Below are 25,525 nucleotides of genomic sequence, written 5' to 3'. Positions count from 1 at the left end.
AGTACAGGCCCTTTGACCCTTGACATTGTGCAGACCTTCTATCGTACTCAAACTAAACTGCACACCATTCATTTTACTATCATCCACGTGTCTATGCAATAGTCACTTAAACGTCCCTAATGCATCTGACTCTATTACCACAACTGGCAGTACATTCCACGCATCCACCACTCTCTGTATAAAGAACCTACCTCTGATGTCTCCAATTACCTTAAAATTATGCCCCCCTCATGATAGACATTTCTGCCACGGGAAGAAGTATCTGGCTATACACTCCATCTATGACTCTGAACATCATGTACACCTCTATAAAGTCAACTCTCATCCTTCTTTGCTTCAATGAGAAAAGCCGTAGCTCCCTCAACCTTTCTTCATAAGACATGCCCTCCAGTCCAGGCAGCATCCTGGTAAATCTCCTCTGCACCCTCTCAAAAGCTTTTGTATCTTTCCTATAATGAGGCAACTATAACTAAACGCAATATTTCAAGTGTGGTCTAACCAGGGCTCTGTGGAGCTGCAGCACAACCTCGTGGCTCTTAAACTCAATCCCACTGCTAATGAAAACCAATACACCATACATCTTCTTGATAACCCTATCAACCTGGGTGGCAACTTTGAGGGATCTTTAGACATGGACCCCAAGATCCCTCTGTTCCTCCAAACTGCCAAGAATCCTGCCTTTAAACTTGTGTTCTGCATTCAAATTTGTCCTTCCAAAGTGAATCACTTCACACTTTTCTAGGTTGAACTCCACCTGCCACTTCTCAGCTCAGTTCTGCATCCTGTCAAAGTCCCATTGCAACCTATAACAGCCCTCCACACTATCCACAACTCCACAAACCTTTGTGTCATCAGCAAACTTACTAATCTACCCTCACTTCCTCCTCCAAGTCATTTATAAAAATCACAAAGAGCAGTGGTTCCAGCACCGATCCCTGAGGAACCCCACTGGTCATCGAATTCCAGGCTGATTACCTTCCATCTGTCATCACCCTCTGTCTTCTATTTGCCAGCCAATTCTGTATCGAGACAGCCAAATTTCCCTGTATCCCATGTCTCCTTACTTTCTAAATGAGCCTACCATGGGGAACCTTATCAAATGCCTTGCTAAAATCCATGTACACCACATCCACTGCTCTACCTTCATCAGCATGTTTTGTCACATCCTCAAAGAATTCAGTAAGGCTTATGAGGCATGACCTGCCCCTCACAAAGCCATGCTGATTATCTAAACAAACTGAGGTTTTTCAAGTAATCATAAATCCTGTCTCTCAGAATCCTCTCCAATAATTTGCCAACCAAAGATGTAACACTGACTTGTGTGTAATTCCTAGGGTTATTCTTATTCCCTCTGTTGAACAAGGGAATATTATTTGCCCCCCTCCAATCATCTGGCACTACTCTGGTGGACAAAGAGGACGCAAAGATCATCACCAAAGGCACAGCAATCTCTTCCCTCGTTTCCTAGGGTAGTAATCTAGGGTAAATCCCATATGGCCCAGGGACTTATTTATTTTTATGTTTTTCCAAATTTTCAGCACATCCACTCGTTCACATCAACTTGTTTGAGCCTATCAGCCTGTTTCACATTGTCCTCATATCAAGGTCCCTCTCAGTAGTGAAGCTCATTCCATACACATACCACCCTCTGTATGAAAATGTTGGTCCTTAGGTCTCTTTTATATCTTTCCCCTCTCACCCTAAACCTATGCCCTCTAGTTCTGAACTCCCCGAGCCCAGGGAAAAGACTTTGCCTATTTACCCTATTCATGCCCCTCATAATTTTGTAAACCTCTATAAGATCACCTCTCAGCCTCCAACGCTCCAGGGAAAACAGCCCTAGCCTGTTCAGCCTTTCCCTATAGCTCAAATCCTCCAACCCTGGCAACATCCTTGTAAATCTTTTCTGAACCATTTCCAGTTTTACAACATCTTTCCAATAGGAAAGAGATCAGAATTGCACACAATATTCCAACAGTGGCCTAACCAATGTTCTGTACAGCCGCAACATGACCTCCCAACTCCTGTACTCAATATTCTAACCAATAAAGGAAAGCATACCAAACGCCTTCTTCACTATCCTTTCTACCTGCGACTCCACTTTCAAGGAGCTATGAACCTGTACTTCAAGGTCTCTTTGTTCAGCAACACTGTCCAGGACCTTGCCATTAAGTGTATAAGTCCTGCTAAGATTTGCTTTCCCAAAATGCAGCACCTCGCATTTATCTGAATTAAACTCCATCTGCCACTTCTCAACCCATTGACCCATCTGGTCAAGATCCTGTTGTAATCTGAGGTAACCCTCTTCGCTGTCCACTACACCTCCAATTTTGGTGTCATCTGCAAACTTACTAACTGTACCTCTTATGCTCGCATCCAAATCATTTATGTAAATGATAAAAAGTAGTGGACCCAGCACCGATCCTTGTGGTACTCCACTGGTCACAGGCCTCCAGTCTGAAAAACAACCCTCCACCACCACCCTCTGTCTTCTACCTTTGAGCCAGTTCTATATCCAAATGGCTAGTTCTCTCTTGCCAATCAGTCTCCCATGGGGAACCTTATCGAACGCCCTACTGAAGTCCATATAGATCACATCTACTGCTCTGCCTCATCAATCCTCTTTGTTATTTCTTCAAAAAACTCAATGGTAGGAGATAGAGGGTGGTGGTAGAGTTGTTTTTTAGACTGGAGACTAGTGCCATAAAGATCAGTGCTGGGAACACTGCTGTTTGTCATTTATATAAACAATTTGGATGCAAATATGGGAGTCATGGCTAGTAAATTTGTGGATGACATAAAGATTGTTGTATATTAAACAGTGAAGAAGGTTAACTAAGATCACAATGGGATCTTGATCAACTGGACTAGTTGTAGGTGGAGTTTAATTTAGATAAATGTGAGTTGTTGTATTTTGGAAAGACAAACCAGGGCAGGTACATGTCCCTTGGGAGTGTTGTTGAACAGAAAGAACACTAGGTGCAGATACGTAATTCCTTGAAAGTGCCATCACAGTGGTGAAGAGGGGCTTTGACACACTTGCCTTCTGATCAGTCAGAGCGTTGAGTACAGGAATTGGGACATCATGTTACAGCTGTACAAAACATTGTTAAGGCCATATTTGGAGTGCTGCATGCAATTCTGGTTGCCCTGCTATAGGAAGGATTTTATTCAACTGAAAGAGTTCAAAAAGATTTTACAAGTATGTCACCGGGACTGAAGGATTTGAGTTATCGGGAGAAGCTAGATAGGCTGTGGCATTTTTTCCATGGAGTGTAGGAGCTTGATGGGTGACTTTATAGAGATTTATCAAATCATGAGGGGCCTGGATAAGGTGAATAGCTAAAGTCTTTTCCCCAGGGTATGGGTGTCCAAAATTAGAGGGCATAGGTTTAAGATGAAAGGAAATTATTAAAAGGACCGGAGGGCAACTGTTTCACACACAGGATGGTGCGTATATAGAACCAGCTGCTAGAGGAAGTGGTAGAGGCGGTACAAATACAGCATTTAAAAGACATCTGAACAGGTATATGGATAGGAGGGATATGGGCCAAATGCAGGCAAATGGTACTGGTTCAGTTTAGGAAACCTCATGCAGAGGATGGTGAATGTATGGAATGAGCTGCCAGAGGAGGTGGTGAAAGCTGGTAGCATTGCAACATTTTAAAAGCCTTTGGATGGGCATATGAATAGGAAGTGTTTACAGGGACATGCGCCAAATGCTGGCAAATGGAACTAGGTTAATTTAGGATATCTGGTCTGCATAAATGAGTTGGACCGAAGGTTCATTTCTGTGCTGTACGTCTCTTTGACTCCACAATTATAAGTGTGAGGTAATCCATTTTGGACTGAGAAAAGATACATCAGGGTATTTTCTCAATAGTATGAAGTTAAATTTAAGCAAGTGTTCAAAGAGACTTGGTATTCAGGTACATAGATCTTAAAAATGTCACAAACAGGTGCAGAAAATAATCAAAGTGTCCAATGGAATTTATGTATCCTTTATATCTAGAAATGGATATAAGGATGCAGAAGTTATGCTGCAGATTTATAAAACCCTGGTTGGATCCCCTTGGAGCTGATCTTGGCATCACACGCGTGGAAGGATATATTGGCCTTGGAGGAAGTATAATGTAGATTTACAAGAATGTTACTTAGACATAAGGGGTTAGAGTATGAGTAGAGAATGTACAAATCAGGCCTGTTTTCTGTAAAATTTAGTAGATTATAGTGATCTGATCAAAATCTTCAAGATATTAACAAGAAAAGACAAGGTAGATAAACAATTTCTACTTGTTGGAGATCTTAGAACTAGGGGGTTATGGTCTAAACATTAAAACCAGACCATTCTGGAGTGATATAGGACACATGTCTACACACAAATTAGTAATGTTTCAAACTCTTCCACAAATGCCAGTTGATGCTAAATCAATTCTAACTTTAGATTCAGGATAGGTAAATATTTGATTAGAAAGGTATTAACACCAAAGGCACCTATATGGACTTAGGCCACAGGTCAACCATGATCTCATTGAATGGTGGAATATGCTTGTGGAGTTGAATGGCTTACTCCTGTTCCTATGTTTCTGTGTTAAGGAAGTTGTCAGAGAAAAGGTGGATATGTTGGTCATCTTCCAAGATTCTATAGACTCTGGAATTGTTCCTATAGATTGGTGGGTATTTCATGTGTGTCTGTTTAAGAACAAATGTAGAGAGAAAAGTAGGGGAATTATAGACCAGTCAGACTGGTGTTGATTGTGGGGAAAATGATAGAATCTATTATAAAAGGTTTAATAGCAGAGCACTTGGAAAACAGTGACAGGATTGAGCAAACTAGGCATGGATTTACCAAAGAGAAATCATGTTTGATAACTCTACTGGAATTCTTCGAGGACTAGTAGAATTGATGGAGGGAAATAGTGGATGTGGTTTATTTGGACATCCAGAAGGCTTTTGACAAAGTCAAATATAAGGAATTAGCGATCAACTTAAAATGTGCGGGATTGGGATGTCTGGGTATTGAGATCGATAGAAAACTGGTTTGCAGACAAAAAACATTAAGTAGGAATGAACAAATATTTTGAGTCGCTCGTGAAGTATTACAGGGACCAACGCTAGAACCCCAGTATTTACAATATATATTAATGATTTAAATGAATGAATGATCTGAATGCTGTAACTTCAGTGAGGGGGAATGTGCTATGAAACCTTAGTGTCCTCGTAGACCAGTTGTGAAAGGTGTGCATGCAGGTGCAACAGGCAGTCAAAAAGTCAATTAATGTGTTGACCTTCATAGCAAGAGGATTTAAGTATGAGAGCAGGGTTGCCTTGCTGCAATTATACATAGTCTTAGTGTGACCACACCTGGAATATTGTGTGCAATTTTTATCTCCTTATCTGAAGAAGGATGATGGTCTTGCTATAGAGGTGGTGCAGCAAAGGTTAACCAGACTGAATCCTGGCATGGCAGGGCTGACGTTTGAGGAGAGGTTCAATCAGGTAAGATTATATTTGCTGGCATTCAGAAGAATTGTGAGAGTGATGGATCTCATAGCAATCTATAAAATTCTGACAGGACTAGAAAGTTAGATGGAGAGAGGATGCTTTTAGATGGCAGGGGAGTCCAGAGCCAAGGGTCACTGCCTAGGATATGGGATAAACTATTGGATTAATATGAGGAGAAATCTTTTTGCCTAGGGAGTGGTGGATTTTGTGAAATTCTCTGCTACAGAAAGCATTTGTGGCCAAAACATTGTATTATCTCAAGAAGGTGCTGGATATAGCACTTGGAGTTCAAGGAATCAAAAGGATAGGGGAGAAAAGATCATAATATAGGAATAGAGATTAGGCCATTCAACCCAACGAGTTTGCTCCGCCATTCAATCATGGTTGATAAGTTTCTCAACCCCATTCTCTTGTTTTCTCCCCATAATCTTTGATCCCCTTGACAATAAAGAATGTATCTATCTCCATCTTAAATATACTCAAAGACCTGGCCTCCACAGCCTACTGTGGCAGTGAATTCCATTGATTCACAACTCTCTGATTTAAGAAGTTTCTCCTATATCTCTTTACTCTAAGGCTGAGCTCTTTGGTCCCAGTCTCTCCAGCTAATGGAAACATCTTCCCAACATCCACTCTGTCCAGGCCATTCAGTATTCTGCAAGTTTCAATTAGATCCCCCCCCTCATTCTTCGAAACTTCATTGAGTATAGACCCAGAGTCCTGAAACAGTCCTCAAACGTGAAGCCTTCCATTCCCGGAACCATTCTCGTGAACCACCTCTGGACCCACTCAAGGGCCAGTACATCCTTCCTGAGGAATGGGGCCCAAGAGTGCACACAATACTCCCAATATGGTCTGACCAGAGACTTATAAAACCTCAGAAGTACATCCCTGTTTTTATATTCTAGTCTTCTCTAAATAAGTGTCAACATTGTATTTGCATTCCTAACTACTGACTCAACCTGCAAGTTTACTTTAAGAGAATCCTGGACTAGTCCCTTTGCAATTTAGATTCTTAGATTTTCTCCCCATTTACAAAATAGTCTATGTCTCTATTCTTTTTACCAAATTACACGACCTCACATTTTCCCATGTTGTATTCCATCTGTTACTTTTTTGCCCGCTCTCCTAACCTGTCTAAATTCTTCTGTAGCCTCCCCACCTCCTCAATACCACCTGACCCTTATCTTTTTATCATCTGGAAACTTAGCCAGAATGCACTCAGTTCTTTCATCCAAATCATTAATGTATAAAGTGAAAAGTTGTCGTTACACGAACCCCCTTGCGGAACACCACTATTCACTGGCTGGAATAGGCTTTTGAATTGAATTGCAAGGCTGCAAGTTATACAATCAAAATATAAGCCAGTATAATTTTACAGATAATGACAGGGCCCAGATATTAGTTCAAGCTTCTCATATAAATTTTGAGTTTCAGATCTTTACTGTAGTGAATACAGTGTGAGGATTTTTAATGTCCAGTTTATCATCTTATTACAGAACTATTACATTCAAAGTCTCACTTTATATATGCCAGATTAGTTTAGTATCTTTCATGATATCACTGCAATGTAGGAAATTGTTTCATAATATGATTGATGCTTGAAATTGTATAGAATATGTTCCGCACATTGATTAAAAGGATTGACAACAATGTTTTCTACGTTTAGGTTAAATGTCTATTACAGTGACTCAATCTTGACAGTAAGTAACACTACAAACATTATTTTGTGTGTTTGTTCCTGACAGGGGGTGAGCCAATTTGGATTCCTTACACATTTAAGTTTGAACCTTCTTCCAGTGAATGTACAGGAAAACAATATGTGAAGCGTACTTGGTACCGCAAATTTGTGGGTGTGATACTCTGCAACTCATTGCGGTACAAAATTTTCCTGTCTGAAGGCCTAAGAGGTAAGTGGCCAATGAATGTACACTATTCTGTCATGCAGCTGAGTATGCTTTCTGCATCCTCTGTGCACTTGTTCATGTAGACAAAGTGATCTTCATGCATGTATAAATGGATGCAAATATAAGTATTAAAGTGCACACAGACTCATGCATGAGTGCACACATGTGAAAGTGTAAATGCAGATTTATATTTGAATGCATATATACAGATGATGACTGATGTCTACATATACATCACTCATACATATTCAACAGAATCATTAAATGATTACTGAATACACTAAAGTCATTTGGCCTATTGAGTCTGTGCCAGGTCTATGCAAAAGCAACCTGGCTGGTCCCTTTTAATCTCTTTCTCCATTTTTTATACTTGTAACTGATAAATTCTTTCCTCTTCAGCTAGTCTCCAATTATTTTGAAAGTGCAATTAATTCTGCCTCCACCACGCTCTCAACATGCATCCCATAACCTAACTATTTGCTACATAGAAAGGCTTTTTCCTACTGTCACCTTTGGTTCTTGCCCATTTGCCTTAAATCTGTATCCACTGATTCTTGCTGCATCTTCCAAATGAAACGGTTTTTCCTTATTGTTTCTATCTGGACGCATCATAATTTTAAATATGTCAATCAAATCTCCTCTAAATCTTCTCTAATTCTTCTCCAAGAATAGCCAAACCTGTTCAATTTATCCACAAACTGAAGTGTCTCATTCCTCACGACATTCTCAATAATAGTCTCTCTGTTGTCTCAAAACCTACCTGAAGCTTGCTGCCCAAAATTGAACATAATACTTTTATTGAGAGTTTTTTTTATTGTTTTTGAATATATCCATCCAAAAGGTGGTAATATATTCAAAGAGGATGGTGACGATAGTGTTGTTGTATGTACACAAGTCTGTATATACATGAGTTAAAAGTATATCTTGCATAGGAAGTTTGTGCTTCTGTACATACCAGTGTATGATAGGTTAATATCATCAGCAACCCTTGGAATACATTGGCTCATAGTTGGATGAACATATTTTAAAAAAAGCTTTAAATCCAGCAAACTGTGGAGAATACAAAGTGGACCTCATTTATTTGGAGGAAGTAATGGAACCTTTCAGATTTGAAGCGTTTAACTGATTAAAATCTTATGTGCCAATTTTTTAATAAACTATGGTAACATCCTAATCAGAAAACTCTGTTAATATTATTTTCTATAAAGATTCTTAGGTACAGGAATACCTCCTAGACTTCAGTATTTAATCCATCAGAGTAAAAAAGGTTTTAGAAATAGCTTTAAAATTCTGATTCCTTAGGTTCACCAAAAGTCTTCAGAGTAGAGATTGTTTCTACTTAAACAGGCAATTTAAAGCCATAGTAGTCATAAGTGGACAAAGTTGCAAATGGGAATTAGCAAAGGAACATAGAAAAGCTGTGCATTCATTTGCTTCCAACTATTTTATGTTCTGATGTTGGTACTGTTGAACCTCAGCTAATGTAATTACCGGACAGGTCAAACTGAAATCTGGCTTGATAGATTTTTTTCTTGTTGATTTTAATCAGATCTTTCACTGAAATACAAACATGTATATTCGGCTTCGACAATAAAATAAATGTTTATTATTATAGAATAGATGTCAAAATTGAATAAACCAAACTATTTACATATAGCACAAGTATAAATATTTCAAAATAAATGGTAAAATGCAATTCCTTTAATCCCAAAAGTGTTCCTTTACAGAAATCAAACAAAAGAAAATTACTCACTCTATCATGTCTATAGGGTTCAACTTGACCGATGCTTCACTTCACAGTGTTCAAAATCTGATAATCGTTTTCTTAAGTCTCATTCAACTGATCTTAGATTTTCTCAACTTCAAATAACCCTTCCAAATTTTTAATGAACACTATGAGTCTGGAACTTTAAAACTTAACTCCTTGCATTGAGGTAATTATTTTTTAACGTATCTAAACTGTATCCTTTCTTCAAGAGAAACTGCTCTACATATCCATCTTCAACCAAAACTTGTGCAAACTGAAACCAGAAATTTTCTTTAAACGCAGGTGTTTCCCTTAAACCAAAAACAATAAACACCATTCGAATCTGCGTAACTGAAGCCTAATGCATGAAATGGCTTCCTTTGTTTGCTTGTAAAATCTCTTTCCCAAGGTACACCAATTGCCATTAGCCTCCAAGAACTATTTCTCTTTGTTTTGAAAGAAATCACCAAGGCTAGAACCACTTACAAGTTGATCATTAAACTCTATTCATAGACAGAACAAAATCATACAAACCACTAGTTTAGAAACCAAATTCCAAAATAAATGATTTTAAAATTTATATAATCATTTTTGATGAATCATAGTACTATGAAAAGTTATCTAGTAGAATTCATGATCACCATGCTACCTGACTTTTTGAAAGATATTGATGACCTATGTTTTCTGTTTTTAGTGATTAGATTGCTGATAATTTAACTGGATTTATAGTTCTGGGATCTCTTTTATAAAATGGTATAAAAGTACTGGAAAGGTGAGAAAAGGTTGATGTATGATGCAGTTCAGAAAAGGCTTACTAGACTAATGCCAGGGATACACAGATTTATAAGGAAAGCTTGGACAGAATAAGTTTATATATGTCGGAATTCAGAAGAGCAAGCTACAAATTTATTGGAACATACAATATCCTGAAGACTCTTGATATGGTGCGAGTGGGCGATTATTTCATCTTGTGGGAGACAATAGAATTAGAGATTATTATTTAAGAACATTTAAGATATAGATGAGGAGAAGTATTTTCTCATGGAAGGTCATGAATCTTTAAAACTCTTTTCCTCAAAAGGTGGTGGAAACAGCCTTTGAAACTCTATAGGGCAGGATTCTTAGTAAGGGGTGAAAGATCATCTTGGATAGGCAGGAATGTCCATGATCTTGAATGGTGTAATAGGTTTGCGAGGCCATGTGACAACTTGCTGCTCTTAATTTGTATTATTATAAAATAGATTGTTTAGGAGTAATCAGATAAAGGTCAGTCAGATTTTGGAAAGATTTGGCAGAATATACATTCTATAAGAAACCTCCATGCAAAATTTTGGATTCAGAAGGCTACAGATACCTAAGATGTGAAGTTGACAATTCAAAAATAATTTTAAGGTAGATATTTAAAAAGCAGTGTTTAGGTATGCTTTATGATCTGAATAGACACAAAAAATATACAACCCATGACAGTTGGGGATGATTTACTGATACCAGAGGATGGTTGGCACTGTGATCTCAGTGGCTCATGATGGCAGCATCCTGCTGATTAGTCAGAGTGTTCTGAAATCCTTCCCATGGCCTTCCTCCATCTTCCATCTGAAGAAGACTGTTGTCTAATGAACAGTGCCTCTTGACAGGTCTGACCCTAATGAGGATGACTTATATATATATTATGTCTAGTCCATTGTAGTTTACTAAATGTCAATTCACCTGTCTGATGCCTTCTATCCAATGAATAGAGGACAGATACAATGGTGGCTCAGTGGTTAGGGTGGCATGGTAGCTCAGTGGTTAGCACTGCTACCTCTCAGCGCCAAGGACCCGGGTTCGGTTCCACTCTTGGATGACTGTGTGGAATTTGTGCATTCTCACCGTGTCTGCGTGGGTTTCCTCCAGGTGCTCTGGTTTCCTCGCCCAGTCCAAAGATGTACTAGTCAGCTGAATTGGCCATGCTAAATTGCCCATAGTGTTCAGGGATGTGTAGGCTAGGTGCATTAGTTAGGGGAAATGTAAAGTAATAGTTGTAGGGGAAATCCACTTGGTCTGGGTGGCTTACTCTTTAGAGGGTTGGTGTGTACTCATTGGGCCATTGGCCTATTTCAACATTGTAGGGATTCTAATTCTAATATCAGGATATTTCCATCCCTCTCTTTCCATCTCCCAGTTTGAGGTCAAAGGTCCATTCTTTCAAAATACTTACATAGTTAACAGGTGTACAGGCCTTCAGAAAACTCCCTGACAGCAACAGGGTAAGTTTCATGACATTAATCTCTATCTTGTCTTGGTCCCTGGTTTAGAATTGCTGGTACTTTTGAAAAAAATTCAAAAGATGTAGCTGTAGTCTTACAGGAGTTCTACAACAAACAAAAAAAATTAGCTTATTAAGATTTCTGACATGAAGGGGTGACCCACCAAAGCTAGAAAGTTAACACTAAAATATAAATAGGAAACTCAGGATGCTTCTTTGTCCTGAGAATGATGAGCATGTAGTACCACAAAGTAAGTAGCATATATGCATTTGATAAACACATCAAATAAACACATGGGAGAGTGGATATCCTGACAGGGTTAGATGAAGAAATGTTCTCCTGTGAAACAGTATCATTGGCAAAGATCAATTGAACCAAACAACCCATTTCAATTCTGTGGACTCCTGCTTTTGTTAAAAGGTAACTAAAGTCATGAAGCACAACAAAATCTACTTGAGTTCAAATAAATAAATAGATGCATCTACGTAGTCAGCAGAGACAGAAGTAAATGAGTGATCGATGTTTCATCACAGCTGAAAGATTAATAACCCTGGAAATGCTTTTCATTGTTAATTAAGAACAACATTTCATTTAATTTAGGAAGACATGTGTCTTTTTGCCTTTTCCTCTTGGCATCATGTTTATCTTTTTATTTCTTGAGATTCCTATGCATTAATAAGTGATCAGTCTCCTACTGGAATTCTTCTATCCATGCACTGCCAGATAGTGTAGATCCTGCCAGAGTTCACAGCTGCACTGGAAAGGCAAACTGGAAGGAGCTGTAAGGAAATGGAGAGTTACAGGAAGGAATGAAGAATATATGGCTGAATATGCATGGCCCTATATCTTTTTAAGCTGAATCTGATTGATCTAGATTGTCATCATAGCCACTCACAGATGGGAACCTGGCACTATGTATGGTATGGATTTTTTAAATGTATCCATTGTACTTGTATCCGACTTCCAGGTTTCCCAACTGATTGAAATGAGTGGTCACCATGATGGTCTGTATCAATCTATTTCAGCTTGGCAATAAACGGGGCCATGTGAGGATCAGAGCTGAAGTATGGTATTGGTCTCCAGACAGAGCCTGAAGCTACTGAAAAGGAGACTTGCTACACCATGCTTCCAGCAATTATTCTAAGCAGGGTGCTGTGGGCTGCAAGGGCCACAGGAGATCCTGTTTCTTGCAAGCAGGAAGAAGGAGCTGCATTTGAAAGCTGCATTGTTGAAAGTGACTGGACAGGTCAGCAACAGGGAGTGCGGTGCCATATTCCTGGATACAGTGCAGAAGAAAAAAAAAATCAATGGCCTGCTCAGGATAACAAAGGTTAGTGGCATTAACTACATCATCATGCTGCATCTTCAGCTGTATTCCTAATACAAACTCACCTTGTAGGTGCACCTGATCTCTCTTCACATCCCCATCTCTCAGCAATGCAATGTCACACTTATCTCTTAAAGTAACCTTTCACAAATATTCCCTTTTCATTCTTTGAAGGCATTCAATGCGTTGTATTTAGAAGCTTCCTCTCTCTCCTTAGTTAGGTCTGGCATTGCTACCCATTTGGCTTGAAAGAATTAGGTCTGCCAGCCACTTGGAACAGAGCTATTGTATTTAAAAACCTTATGCAAGCAGGCAATGAAAAATAGACTAAATATAATGATAACCGAGCAGCATCCTAACCATGTCATCTCCCACAGGCTCTTTGGGTCTTTCTCAAGAGGAAGTGCAGAAGGAGGAAAAGACTCCTCAAACTCAAAGCACCATTCCACTTCCAGACCTCATGCACAACATTAGGGTATCATGTAATTTTCTCAAATCTCAAATAACTAGAAGTTTCATGGTGGAGACAGATATCAGTGAATAGACCTATCAGAAGCTGAAGGCTCTAAAAGATTTTCTTAGCTGGATTCAAATGCTGAACCTTGGGGTCCATTAAATTACAAGGAAATTTGAAAACTGCAACACAAAATACCCAAAATTCTGTCAGCCTTTCAAATTGCACTGCACATAATTGTGAATGCCTGCTGTTTCAGACATTTAAATTGATGTCATGTTCCATCTGCATGAAGCATCAGATCCAGAAGGCAACTGTGTGCTTGCTGGCTATCACTAGTGGCCTGCGCATTCAAAATGCCACCTTGAGGAAAACCATTCGATATCTCACTAAAGTGCAACAAACTGCCTTCTAGGTGTTGGCTAATATGGAAGTAAGGGTGAACCGTGGGAGGGAAGATGCAGAAAGGGGTAATGGAAGTTGGCATGCTGCACAAAACACTTCCACTTCTAATCTCTCATAATTTCACTAATCCCACCCCCCCCTCCCAAAGTCAGAATGCCACACACTAGCTCCTATCTCAATGGCCTTGTGTATCCCTATACAGATGCATATGAATCACAGATACCAAGGCATGGATGGCCTGTTTGCTAAAAGCAACTGAGCAGAATCCATCATGCCCTATTGAAGTGACAAGGTTAGTACGACATGGAAATAATTTTAAAAAAAGAATGAATAAAAGATTTTTAGTTGTACAAAGGTATTCAGCGCCAAGCAAAAGTTGCATTTCTGTTTCATCTCATGCATCATAAAACTTACCTTTCCTTTTGGGATCTTGCCCATTCTTCCTGCTGCAGAGAAATAACCTTCTATCTTGTGAAGAATGGGAGGAAAATAATTAGATGCAAACAATGGGTGGGCATGAAAGACACATGTCAAATATGGGTTAATGTCATGCTGGAGCCTGGGTGGCTACCCAATACGTTCAGAATGTATGCGCAAAATATTTCCACAATCGAGATTTAAAGCATGCCTGAATCTGTACATTCTGCGAGGAGAAAGTGAGGACTGCAGATGCTGGAGATCAGAGCTGAAAATGTGTTGCTGGGAAAGCGCAGCAGGTCAGGCAGCATCCAAGGAGCAGGAGAATCGACGTTTAGGCTTCCTGAAGAAAGGCACAGAAGCGCTTCACAGGAGGCTCCCAAGCACTGAGGATGTCACCTAGACAGGGGACGAAACGTTTGCAAGACAAATTCCCAGCTCGGCGAACAGAACCACAACAACGAGCACCCGAGCTACAAATCTTCTCCCAAACTTAGAATTGATGATAAAGATTTCAGGGCCTGCAGATGCTTAGATTGCCTCCTGCATACAGTAGATCATTTCTACTGGAACAGTAGGAAGCCCACCATACCTAGAGAGCTGACTAGCCTCATCGGTTGGCAAACATTTACCTGTGAGATGCATGTGTGCAGCAGATTGAGATTCTATGAATATCATCTGCAAATCTCTGGAAGAGCCAGAAGTGACGAATTTAAGGTCAATGGTGACTTTTAAGCTGCTGGCAATGTATGCTCACTGGCCAATTTGGCAAGAGATCATCTTTTAAGAAGCTGCAAATGGTAGGAAACTCTGAGCTTTTAGAGGCACTGGTGTTCAGACCAGGAACTTATCCTCTGCCTGTAAGCACTGTGTTGGGAGCCTTGCCTCATGGGGCTCTGTACTCATTCCTCTCTTTCAAGAAATGGCAGGTTGTTGTTTGTCTTGGTACTGCACTTTGTTCCCAATCTAAAAACTAAGATAAAGCTGCATAAACAGCTCCAAAGCTGATCTGAAAGTTTACAGCTGGGAAATCTAAATCAATCTGGCGTAGATGCCAAAATAGCAGAAATTATTTCTGAAATAGTGGAAAACACCTTCGCAAAGCAATGAAAGCGCACACTCAGTAAGTTCTGTGAGCAAATGCCTTTCATTTAGCAAGGAGTGGTTTGATATTAAAGCCTTTGATATCAAAGGCTGTCACTCTCATCTCACCTCTGGAATTCATCTCTTTTGTCCATGTTTGAATCTGGATTAGTGGTGCTGGAAAAGCACAGCAGTTCAGGCAGCATCCGAAGAGCAGTAAAATCGACGTTTCGGGCAAAAGCCCTTCATCAGGAATACAGGCAGAGAGCCTGAAGGGTGAAGAGATGAATGAGAGGAGGGTGGGGGTGGGGAGAAAGTAACATAGAGTAGCTTCAGGGCAGAGGAAATGACCTGGGAGTTGCAGTGGGAGAGGGACTCCCTGAGATTCTTGTGGAGAGAGGAGGAAAACTTCTTCAAGGCAGGCAACCTTGCAAGAGGATTCACAGTAGGGTTAAAATCAACTAGGTAAAAACAATGACTGCAGATGCTGGAAACCAGATTCTGGATTTGTGGTGCTGGAAAAGCACAGCAGTTCAGGCAGCATCCAAGAAGCAGTAAAATCGATGTTTCAGGCAAAAGCCCTTCATCAGGAATAAAGGCAGTGAGCCTGAAGTGTGGAGAGATAAGCTAAAGGAGGGTGGGGGTGGGGAGAAAGTAGCATAGAGTACAATGGGTGAGTGGGGGAGGGGATGAAGGTGATAGGTCAAGGAGGAGAGGGTGGAATGGATAGGTGGAAAAGAAGATAGGCAGGTAGGACAAGTCACGGGGACAGTGCTGAGCTGGAAGTTTGGGACGGGGGTGAGGTGTGGGAAGGGGAAATGAGGAAACTGTTGAAGTCCACATTGATGCCCTGGGGTTGAAGTGTTCCGAGGCGGAAGATGAAGTGTTCTTCCTCCAGGCGTCTGGTGGTGAGGGAGCGGCGGTGAAGGAGGCCCATGACCTCCATGTCCTCGGCAGAATGGGAGGGGGAGTTGAAACGTTGGGCCACGGGGCGGTGTGGTTGATTGGTGCGGGTGTCCCGGAGATGTTCCCTAAAGCGCTCTGCTAGGAGGCGCCCAGTCTCCCCAATGTAGAGGAGACCGCATCGGGAGCAACGGATACAATAAATGATATTAGTGGATGTGCAAGTAAAACTTTGATGGATGTGGAAGGCTCCTTTAGGGCCTTGGATAGAGGTGAGGGAGGAGGTGTGGGCGCAGGTTTTACAGTTTTACAGTTCCTGTGGTGGCAGGGGAAAGTGCCAGGATTGGAGGGTGGGTTGTTTGGGGGCATGGACCTGACCAGGTAGTCGCAGAGGGAACGGTCTTTGTGGAAGGTGGAAAGGGGTGGGGAGGGAAATATATTCCTGGTAGTGGGGTCTGTTTGGAGGTGGCAGAAATATCGGCGGATGATTTGGTTTATGCGAAGGTTGGTAGGGTGGAAGGTAAACACCAGGGGCGTTCTGTCCTTGTTACGGTTGGAGGGGTGGGGTCTGAGGGCGGAGGTGTGGGATGGAGACGAGATGCATTGGAGATGCATTCCACGTGGGAAGGGAAATTGCGGTCTCTAAAGAAGGAGGCCATCTGGTGTGTTCTGGTGTGTTTCCGCCTTCCGCAAAAACCGTTCCCTCCGCGACTACCTGGTCAGGTCCATGCCCCCAAACAACCCACCCTCCTTTCTTATATGAAGAAAAAGGAAGTCCAGAGTGGCAATCTACTCGCAATTGCCATTACCTGAAAAATCTGGCCCGTGGTTCTTAGAAGTGCAGCAGGGGAATAGATGGATGAGCAAGATTGGATCAAAAGTCTTAGCCTGCTTGTAAGTGATACTAAAATAATGTTACGAAATGGGTAGAGAATCCACATTTAGCCAGTTCCTCTGTTGGTTTGCACACGATTGCATATAACAAAATTTCACAATATAGATTTCTGTGGAGAATTTCGAATCGTGTTCTATTGTTACCATGCCAGTTTAGCACCTTTAAACATATACAAGAACAGTAAAGGATGGATTACTTTTCTTTGCTCACTTTTTGCAAGTGTTCAAATTTTTCACTTTTCAGCATGATGACACAGATGGAATGGAGAGCTGAATTTGTGGTTAGCACTGCTGCCTCACAGCGCCGGAGATCCGGGTTCAATTCCCGCCTCAGGCGACTCTCTGTGTGGAGTTTGCACGTTCTCCCTGTGTCTGCGTGGGTTTCCTCCGGGTGCTCCGGTTTCCTCCCACACTCCAAAGATGTGCAGGTAAGGTGAATTGGCCATGCTAAATTGCCCGTAGTGTTAGGTAAGGTGTCGATGTAGGGGTATGGGTGGGTTGCGCTTCGGCAGGTGCGGTGTGGACTTGTTGGGCCGAAGGGCCTGTTTCCACACTGTAAGTAATCTAATCTAATCTAAACATGCCAGACCTCTGGGGCTATCAATCTCTGTGTCTCAGCTAATCGCCAAGACTTATTTACACATGTTCATGTATTTGTGAAGATGATGGGGCTATGAAGATTTTCTAGTCTCAGTTTGATGGTTTCAATTCAACTAAACAGTTTAAAGCTATTCCAACACATGTATCGTAAATTGAACTCTTTGTCTGTGCCAACACAATTGTCAGAGTCACTTATACTTCCTCATCTCTTCCAGATATGTTTTACAGCATTGCTGATGCTTGGGGAAAAGGGGAGGACCACTGCCAATTTGTTGATTCATTTCTGGAAGGAAGGACAGGAACGCATGAGTATCCAGAATCTCTGCCAATCATCCCAGGTAATCACAAAAATCGTGGAGAACAAATTCTGAAGTTTCTTTTGAGAGAATGCACTAATTACACTGACCTAGTGTGTAAAAATATTCAGATTTTGTGATGACCAACACGGTTGAATATTTATCACTTGGGTCTTTCAGTCTCTAATGATTAAATTGCCCTCTTTACCCATTATTTGGAAGTTTTGGTTAGTGACTTCAGTGAGTGACACTAGTTTAGTACTTTAATTATTAAGACTGACTGACCCTTGTCAGCATGCATAAATACATTTTATAGCTATGATTTTTAAATTACTTTATGGATGCCAGTTATGAATGTATTAGAATGGAATGATGTAAATTACCATCATGATAATCTTTGCTAGTCAAATACTCGTTACCTGGTGACCAACCCAAGAGAGTGACTACAGATATGATCTGATCTTAGCATCCATTTAGTTTATGGTCTGGAATTCTTTATATGTAAATTTAGTAACATAAAGATATATAGCTATATTTGTATTACAACATCAGTGGCATTTAAATTAGATACGTTTTTAGATCATCAGTGTTGAACTAAAAAAATGATATGTGGGAAATAGCCAATGTGTTACAGAGCATGGAAGCAGACCCCTCGGTCCAACCAGTCCATGTTGACCATAATCCCAAACTAAACTTGTCCCCTCCTGCCTGTGTATAGCCCATATCCCTCCAAACCTTTCCTGTACATGTACTTATCGAAATATCTTTTAAACATTGTATTGTACCCCCATCTATCACTTCCTCAGGAAATTGATTCCATATGTGAACCATCCTCTGTGTAAAAGATTTGCCCCTCATGATGTTTTTAAATCTCTCTCGGTTTCACCTTAAAAATATGCCCCCTAGTCTTGAAATTCCCCATCCTAGGGGGAAGACAACTACCATTAACCACATTAACCATTATCTATACCCCTCATTATTTTATAAACTTCCATAAGGTCTCCTTATAAAATATGTCCCAGTCGATCCACCTTTTTTTTTAAGAACTCAAACCTTCCATACCCAGCAACACCTCAATAAATCTCTTCTGGACCCTCTCCAACTTGATAATGTCCTTCCTATAACTGGGTGACCAGAACTGGACACAGAATCCCAGATGAGGTCTCACCAATGTCCCGTGCAACCTCACTTCCCAACTCCTTTACTCAAAGAACTGAGCAATGAAGGCAAGCGTGATAAACACATTTTTAACCACCCTGTCTATACGTGACATAAACTTCAAAGAATTATGTAACTGCAGCCCTAGTTCCCTCTGTTCTATCCAGGGCTCTCTCATTAAGTGTATAAGCCCTACCCTGCTTTGTTGTATCAAAATGCAATACCTTGGATTGAACTCCATTTCAGCTTTTTGACCCATTTGAACAAGATCCTTTCATAATCTTAGAAAATTTTCTTCACTGTCTACTGTGTCACCAATGTTGGTGTCGTCCATAAGTTTACTAACCGTGCCTCCCATATTCTCATTCAAATCATTTATAAATGACAAACAAAAGAGAACCTAGAACCAATGCCTGTAGAACATTACTGGCCACAGGCCACCAGTCTGAAAAGCAATCCTCCACCACCACTCTCTGTCTCCTGCCATTAAACCAATTATGTATTCAATTGGCAAGTTCACCCTGAATCTCATGTGATGTAACTTTACTAATTAGTCTACCACAGACATCCTTGTTGAATGCTTTACTAAAGTAAACAATGTCGACTGCTCTGCCATCATCAATCTCTTTGGTAACTCTCTCAAAAAACTCAAACAGGTTTGTGAGACATGATTTTCCTTGCACAAAGCCATGCTGACTATCCCTAATCAATTTTTGCCTCTCCAAATGTCCATAAATCCTATCTTTTATAATTACCTCCAGCAACTTACCTACAACCGAAGTCAGACTCACAGGTCCATAGTTCCCTGGTTTCTCCTTACAACCTTTCTGAAACAAATGTAAAACATTAGCCACCCTCCAGTCATCAGACACCCCACCTGTAGTTATACATGACACAAATATTTCTGCAAAAGGTCTTGCAATTTCCTCCCTTACTTCACACAACATTTTGGGATACATTAGATCAGGTCCTGGAGATTTATCCATTTCTATGGGCGGCACGGTGGCACAGTGCTTAGCACTGCTGCCTCACAGTGCCAGGGACCTGGGTTCAATTCCCACCTCGGGCAACTGTCTGTGTGGAATTTGCACATTGTCTGCGTGGGTTTCTTCTGGGTGCACCGGTTTCCTCCCACAGTCCAAAGATGTGCAGGTTAGGCAAATTGGCCATGCTAAATTGCCCATTGTGTTAGGTGCAGGGGTAAATGTAAGGGAATGGGTCTGGGTGGGTTGCTCTTCGGAGGGTCGGTGTGGACTTATTGGGCTGAAGGGCCTGTTTCCTGTAAGTTCCTCCTGATGTTCCTCTTCTGTAATTTGAACTGTTTTTAAAACATCAAATTTTATTTCCCTACATTCTCTAGCCTCCATTTCTTTCTCCACAGTAAAAACAATGTGAGATATTCATTTAGTATCTCTCCCATTTCCTGAGGTTCAACGCAAAGACAACCTCCTTGATCTTTCAGAGGCCTACCCTCTCATTAGTTAGCCTCTTGCTCTTAATGTATTTGTCAAATCTCTTTGGATCTGTGGAGAGAGAGAGTGCGTGTTAACTCTTCAGATCAATGACTTCTCATCAGAATTGGGAATAATTAAAATTGCAAAAGTTTTAAGCAGGTGAAATGGGAAAGGATGGAGACATAACAAAAGTGGGGGGTCTCTGATAGAGTGGTTGAATGACAAAACAGTCTTGCATATTTCATTTATAGAGTCACAGAGTTTGACAGCATTGAAACAGACCCTTTGGTTCAACTAGTTCATGCCAACCATGTTCTCAAACTAAACTAGTCCCACATGTCTGTGTATAGCCCATATCCCTCCAAACCTTTCCTGTATACATATTTATCCAAAGTTCTTTTCAATGTTGTAACTATACCTGCATCCACCACTTCCTCTGGCATTTCATTCCAGACACTAACCACTCTGTGTAAAAACATTGTCTCTCATGACCTTTTTAAATCTTTCTCCTCCCACCTTAAAAATATGCCCTCTAGTTGTAAACTTCCCACCTTAGGGAAAAGACCTTGAAGTAAATAAGTTTGAGACAGGGTGTGAATAGCAACATGATGAACAGCTAGCATCCTTAAATCGAGGGGAAAACTAGACAAAGACCAAAACGTGCAAAGAAAACAAAATTGCAGTGATTAAGGGTTGAAATTTTTCAATTCATTGTTACATCTGAAAGGTTCTGAGATATCTAAACTAATGATGAGATTCTGTTTCTCAAACACCTGTTGAGTTTCACTGGAATACTTGGCTCACAACCAACTTCTCAAGGACAAACCTGAAATTGGCAATAAATATTGGTGTGATGAGCACCACCACATCCCTTAAAATGAATAAATAAACACTGCCGAAGGCTAAGGCCAGAGAGATCTTTTGTTTCAGATTGTAGCATCTGCAGTACTTTGCTTTAAGAAAATTGTAAAAATAAGAAATTTTTAAAAACAGTTAAAAATAATTAAATTTAATACCATTTAATTCAATAACTGATTTGTGATATGGATTTTTTTAGGTTATTATCGGAGTTATCGCCAAGAGCCAGTGACATTTGGCCTGATTGGTGGATTTGGGAAATTTGGTGGGACGTCTAATTATTACGTGGGATGGTATGAGTGTGGTGTGCCTATTCCTGGAAAATGGTAATGAAATTGTCCTTTGAAAGATTTAACAACTTGATTCACATTTGAGCTGAATTAAGAGAGTATTGAGAGAGTACCTTGTTCTTGAATACTGGACAATGTGTCGAATTATCAAGATTATTTTCGCACGATTTCAAAGACTGTTCCACAATCTTACTGGAATATGCAACATATTCTTTTTAATATATACATGGAGGACCAGGGCTTAAAATAAACATGCCTGATATTATTGCACTCACTTGTGGTGGTTCCATTTTCTACAGTAGGTAAGGAAATGCTGAAAGAATCAACCAATCAAAACTCTGCTGACATGAGACAAAAAATTCTCTTGAAATTCCGTCTCAGCATTTAAATGGCCTCTGTGAACTGCACTTAATGCAAAATCATCAAGTCTTCCAAGATAAATCTGTCAGGGTATTGAACTGAAAGATTTTGTTAAGAATCATATTGGACTAGGAGAGGAAATTCAACATGTTTTATAAAATAGTTTCCTTTAAAAGTTGCCACTGAAAATTTTAAACTTGAACTTTTGAACTTCCCTTTTTTTTCTCCTGTCATTTACTACTGCACCTGCAAATTGTAGAGAATTTTTCTCTGCTGCTATTTTTCCATTAATCAACATGGCAAATGGTCTATGTTCATTAGTAAGTTTTCCAAGGTGCATATTAATCTACTACATAGGTTAAAAATGGTAAGTCTCAGGCAACTAATGTATTGCTTTATGTTCCCTGCAATGCCAGATTGCATATGTGCTCTACTTGTGCTTTTTTTTCAGACATACTAAACAATTTAGCCTATTATAAACCTAGATTGACATATTATGAAGATCTGTATCCAATTGCTTCACTTACTGGAGATGAAACCAGTTCAATTTGGCATTCCATCACTACTTTTCACCAATTTGCAACAGAAACCTATTACCACATGCCAATCTTGATAATGTACCTCTGTAGTGCTAATTTTCATCTACTCTTTCTAACTAACTTACAAAGTTCAAAGTATTTAAGAAGTGTATTTCTCACATCAGTAAAATCTATTACCTTGGAAGGAATTCAAGAAAAGTATTTTTTATAAAAACAAAATTCTCTGGATTGATTAGACTTAAACTATTCCACCAGAGTAAAGGGAGTTTGCTTAATTAATTCCTGCACAGTTCCTTGGTGCAATTTTTTTGTGTTTGTGCAGTATTATAAAATACAGACTTTTTGCGCAGGCGCAATGGATTAATGCTGTTTTGAAATGGTACCATATGGAACAGTGTAGTGAAATGGAATAAGTTTTAACTCCTTGTCAACCTAACCACTGCGCTGGCGCAAACAAATGCAACATTTGAGTGAATTTGCTAATTGCAAGTTCCTGGCAAATAGTCACACTTCACGGGAATGCATTCAGCAATAGAGCTATGTCAGTATAGTGCTTGTTTTCCCATTCCAACATTTTAAAGCATGACTTCTCATTGGAAGCATTGTATCGGGGAATTTAGCCTACTATCCTGATGTGCATTTTATTAAATATTATTTTGATTAAATATGCAAAGTAAACTCCTTTAAAAATAGAAATGTTTTCTTATATAATGTGTATTTTATAGCAAAAAGCATATTTAAATGGAATTTGGGAATTTCAAACACAAGCCTTTTCTGCTTTTCCAACATTCCAGAGTGTGGTTTGTAAACATAATCATACATTTAACCAATCATTGTGCCAAATCTGTTACTTGTGTTGCATCTGAAAAATGTTGTGCTTTTTTAAAAGAATGAGAAAGTCAGCTGAAAATTGTAGTTTGCATGTTACATTAAAAAAAAGTTCTTTACTTATTATCTGCACCAAAGCAATGAATCACTGCAAATTGGCTGTTGTATTAATGAAGTACTAGGATTTCGCAAGCAATATATGTTATCAGAAATGTATCTTGTGCTTTTGGCTCTGATCATTGAATTGATATGACACGATTTAAACTTGTTTTGCATCACAACACTTTGTGTGTCAAGGTTGTCTCTCATTTGACCAACAACATTCACCAGCATTTCTAACTCCATAGCCTGGATTTTGACTTGATTGTTCGTAAGACCATGACCTGCCAGAGTTGAACAGAAAGGCATGGGAATCTGGAAGTCAAGAATCTATTGCAAGCTGTGAAGTCTAAAAGCCACAGCCTTTGCATTAATATTGTCACTCATTGGTTCCTGGCCTGTAAAGCTGTCTGGTTGATGGACTTCACCACTAGTTGGAGTGGAAACTGATCAGTAAAGGTAGCAGGACTGGGTATGTCTGTGCCAAAGCTATTGAAGATAGGGTGGAGGGTAAGGGGCCTTTTGAAGAGGGTGGACAATCACAAGATGGGGGTGAATTGGTGATAGTCAGTGTCCCCAGTGGAGTGGGTTTCCCAGAGAGACTGCTGATTTCACGTTCACTGGGAGGTGAGGTCAAAGGTCGGGGGAGGGGTACACATAGAACATAGAACAGTACAACACAGAACAGGCCCTTCAGCCCACGATGTTGTGCCGACCATTGATCCTCATGTAAGGTAAACCTAATGTACGAACCGTCAAATTTCTCTGACCATATACATGTCCAGCAGACTCTTAAATATCCCCAATGACCTCGCCTCCACAACTGCTGCTGGCAACGCATTCCATGCTCTCACAACTCTCTGCGTAAAGAACCCGCCTCTGACATCCCCTTTATACTTTCCACCAAACAGCTTAAAACTATGACCCCTCATGTTTACAATTTCTGCCCTGGGAAAAAGTCTTTGGCTATCAACGCTATCTATGCCTTTCATTGTCTTGTACACTCAATTAGGTCCCTTCTCTTCCTTCTTTTTTCCAATGAAAAAAGTCCAAGCTCAGTCAACCTCTCTTTGTATGATAAGCCCTCCATTCCAGGCAGGATCCTGGTACCTCCTCTGAACCGTCTCCAAAGCATCCACATCTTTCCTATACCTCTGAAAGAGATCAACATATGGATTGGATGCCTTAATGGGAAAATCCTAGGCCTTGGGTCAGAATCTTCTTGAGGAAGGAAACTTGGGCATGAGTATTGGTAATAAAACATAGAACATAAACCAATACAGAGCAGAACAGGCCCTTTTGCCCTGAATGTTGGACCAATCTGTGAACTAATCTAAACCCATCCCCCTACACTATCCCATCATCATCCATGTGCTTATCCAAGGATTGTTTACATCTCCCTAATATGGCTGAGTTAACTACATTGACAGGCTGGGCATTCCACACCCTTACCACTCTAAGTAAAGAACGTGCCTCTGACATCTGTCTTAAATCTATCACCCCTCAATTTGTAGCTGTGCTCCCTCATACCAGCTGACGTCATCATCCTAGGAAAAGACTTTCACTATCTACCCTATCTAATCCTCTGATCATCTTGTATGTCTCTATCAAATCTCCTCCTTCTTTCCAATGAGAACACACCCAAGTCTCTCAGCCTTTCCTCATAAGATCTTCCCTCCAGACCAGACAACACCCTGGTAAATCTCCTCTGTACCTTTTCCAATGCTTCCACATCCTTTCTGTAAGGGAGCGACCAGAACTGTACACAATTTTCTCAAGTACGGCTGCACTAGCATTTTGTATTGTTGCAGCATGACTTTATGGCTCCAGAACTCAATCCCTCTACTAATAAAACCAAACACACTGTATGTCGTCTTAACAGCACTATCAACCTGGGTGGCAACTTTCAAAGATCTATGTATATGGCCTCCAAGATCCCTGTGCACATCCACACTTCCATTGATCCAGTATTCTGCCTTCCTGTTATTCTTCCCAAAGTGAATCACCTCACATTTATCTGCATTGAATTCCATTTTCCACCTCTCAGCCCAATTCTGCAGTTTATCCAAGTCCCCCTCCAACCTGCAACATCCTTCCACACTGTCCACTACTCCACCGACTTTAGTGTCATCTGCAAACTTACTAACCCATCCAT

General features: G+C 40.3%; 1 protein-coding gene across 1 annotated transcript in view; it reads left to right on the top strand.

Annotated features, from left to right (window-relative positions):
* The window catches only part of fndc1 (fibronectin type III domain containing 1), a 332,979-nt gene extending 309,458 nt beyond the window's left edge, over positions 1–23,521 (top strand). The window contains exons 20-22 of the mRNA XM_072581080.1: positions 7,254–7,415; positions 17,704–17,826; positions 21,454–23,521. Coding sequence (XP_072437181.1) covers positions 7,254–7,415; positions 17,704–17,826; positions 21,454–21,584 — 416 coding nt within the window. The 3' untranslated portion in view covers positions 21,585–23,521. The remainder of the gene's footprint in view (positions 1–7,253; positions 7,416–17,703; positions 17,827–21,453) is intronic.
* The last annotated feature ends 2,004 nt before the right edge of the window (positions 23,522–25,525 follow it).

The sequence above is a fragment of the Chiloscyllium punctatum genome, chromosome 11 (assembly GCF_047496795.1).
Source record: "Chiloscyllium punctatum isolate Juve2018m chromosome 11, sChiPun1.3, whole genome shotgun sequence".
NCBI lineage: Eukaryota > Metazoa > Chordata > Chondrichthyes > Orectolobiformes > Hemiscylliidae > Chiloscyllium > Chiloscyllium punctatum.
The sequence above is the reverse complement of the archived record's forward strand: the minus strand, read 5'-3'. Positions and strand labels throughout refer to the sequence as shown.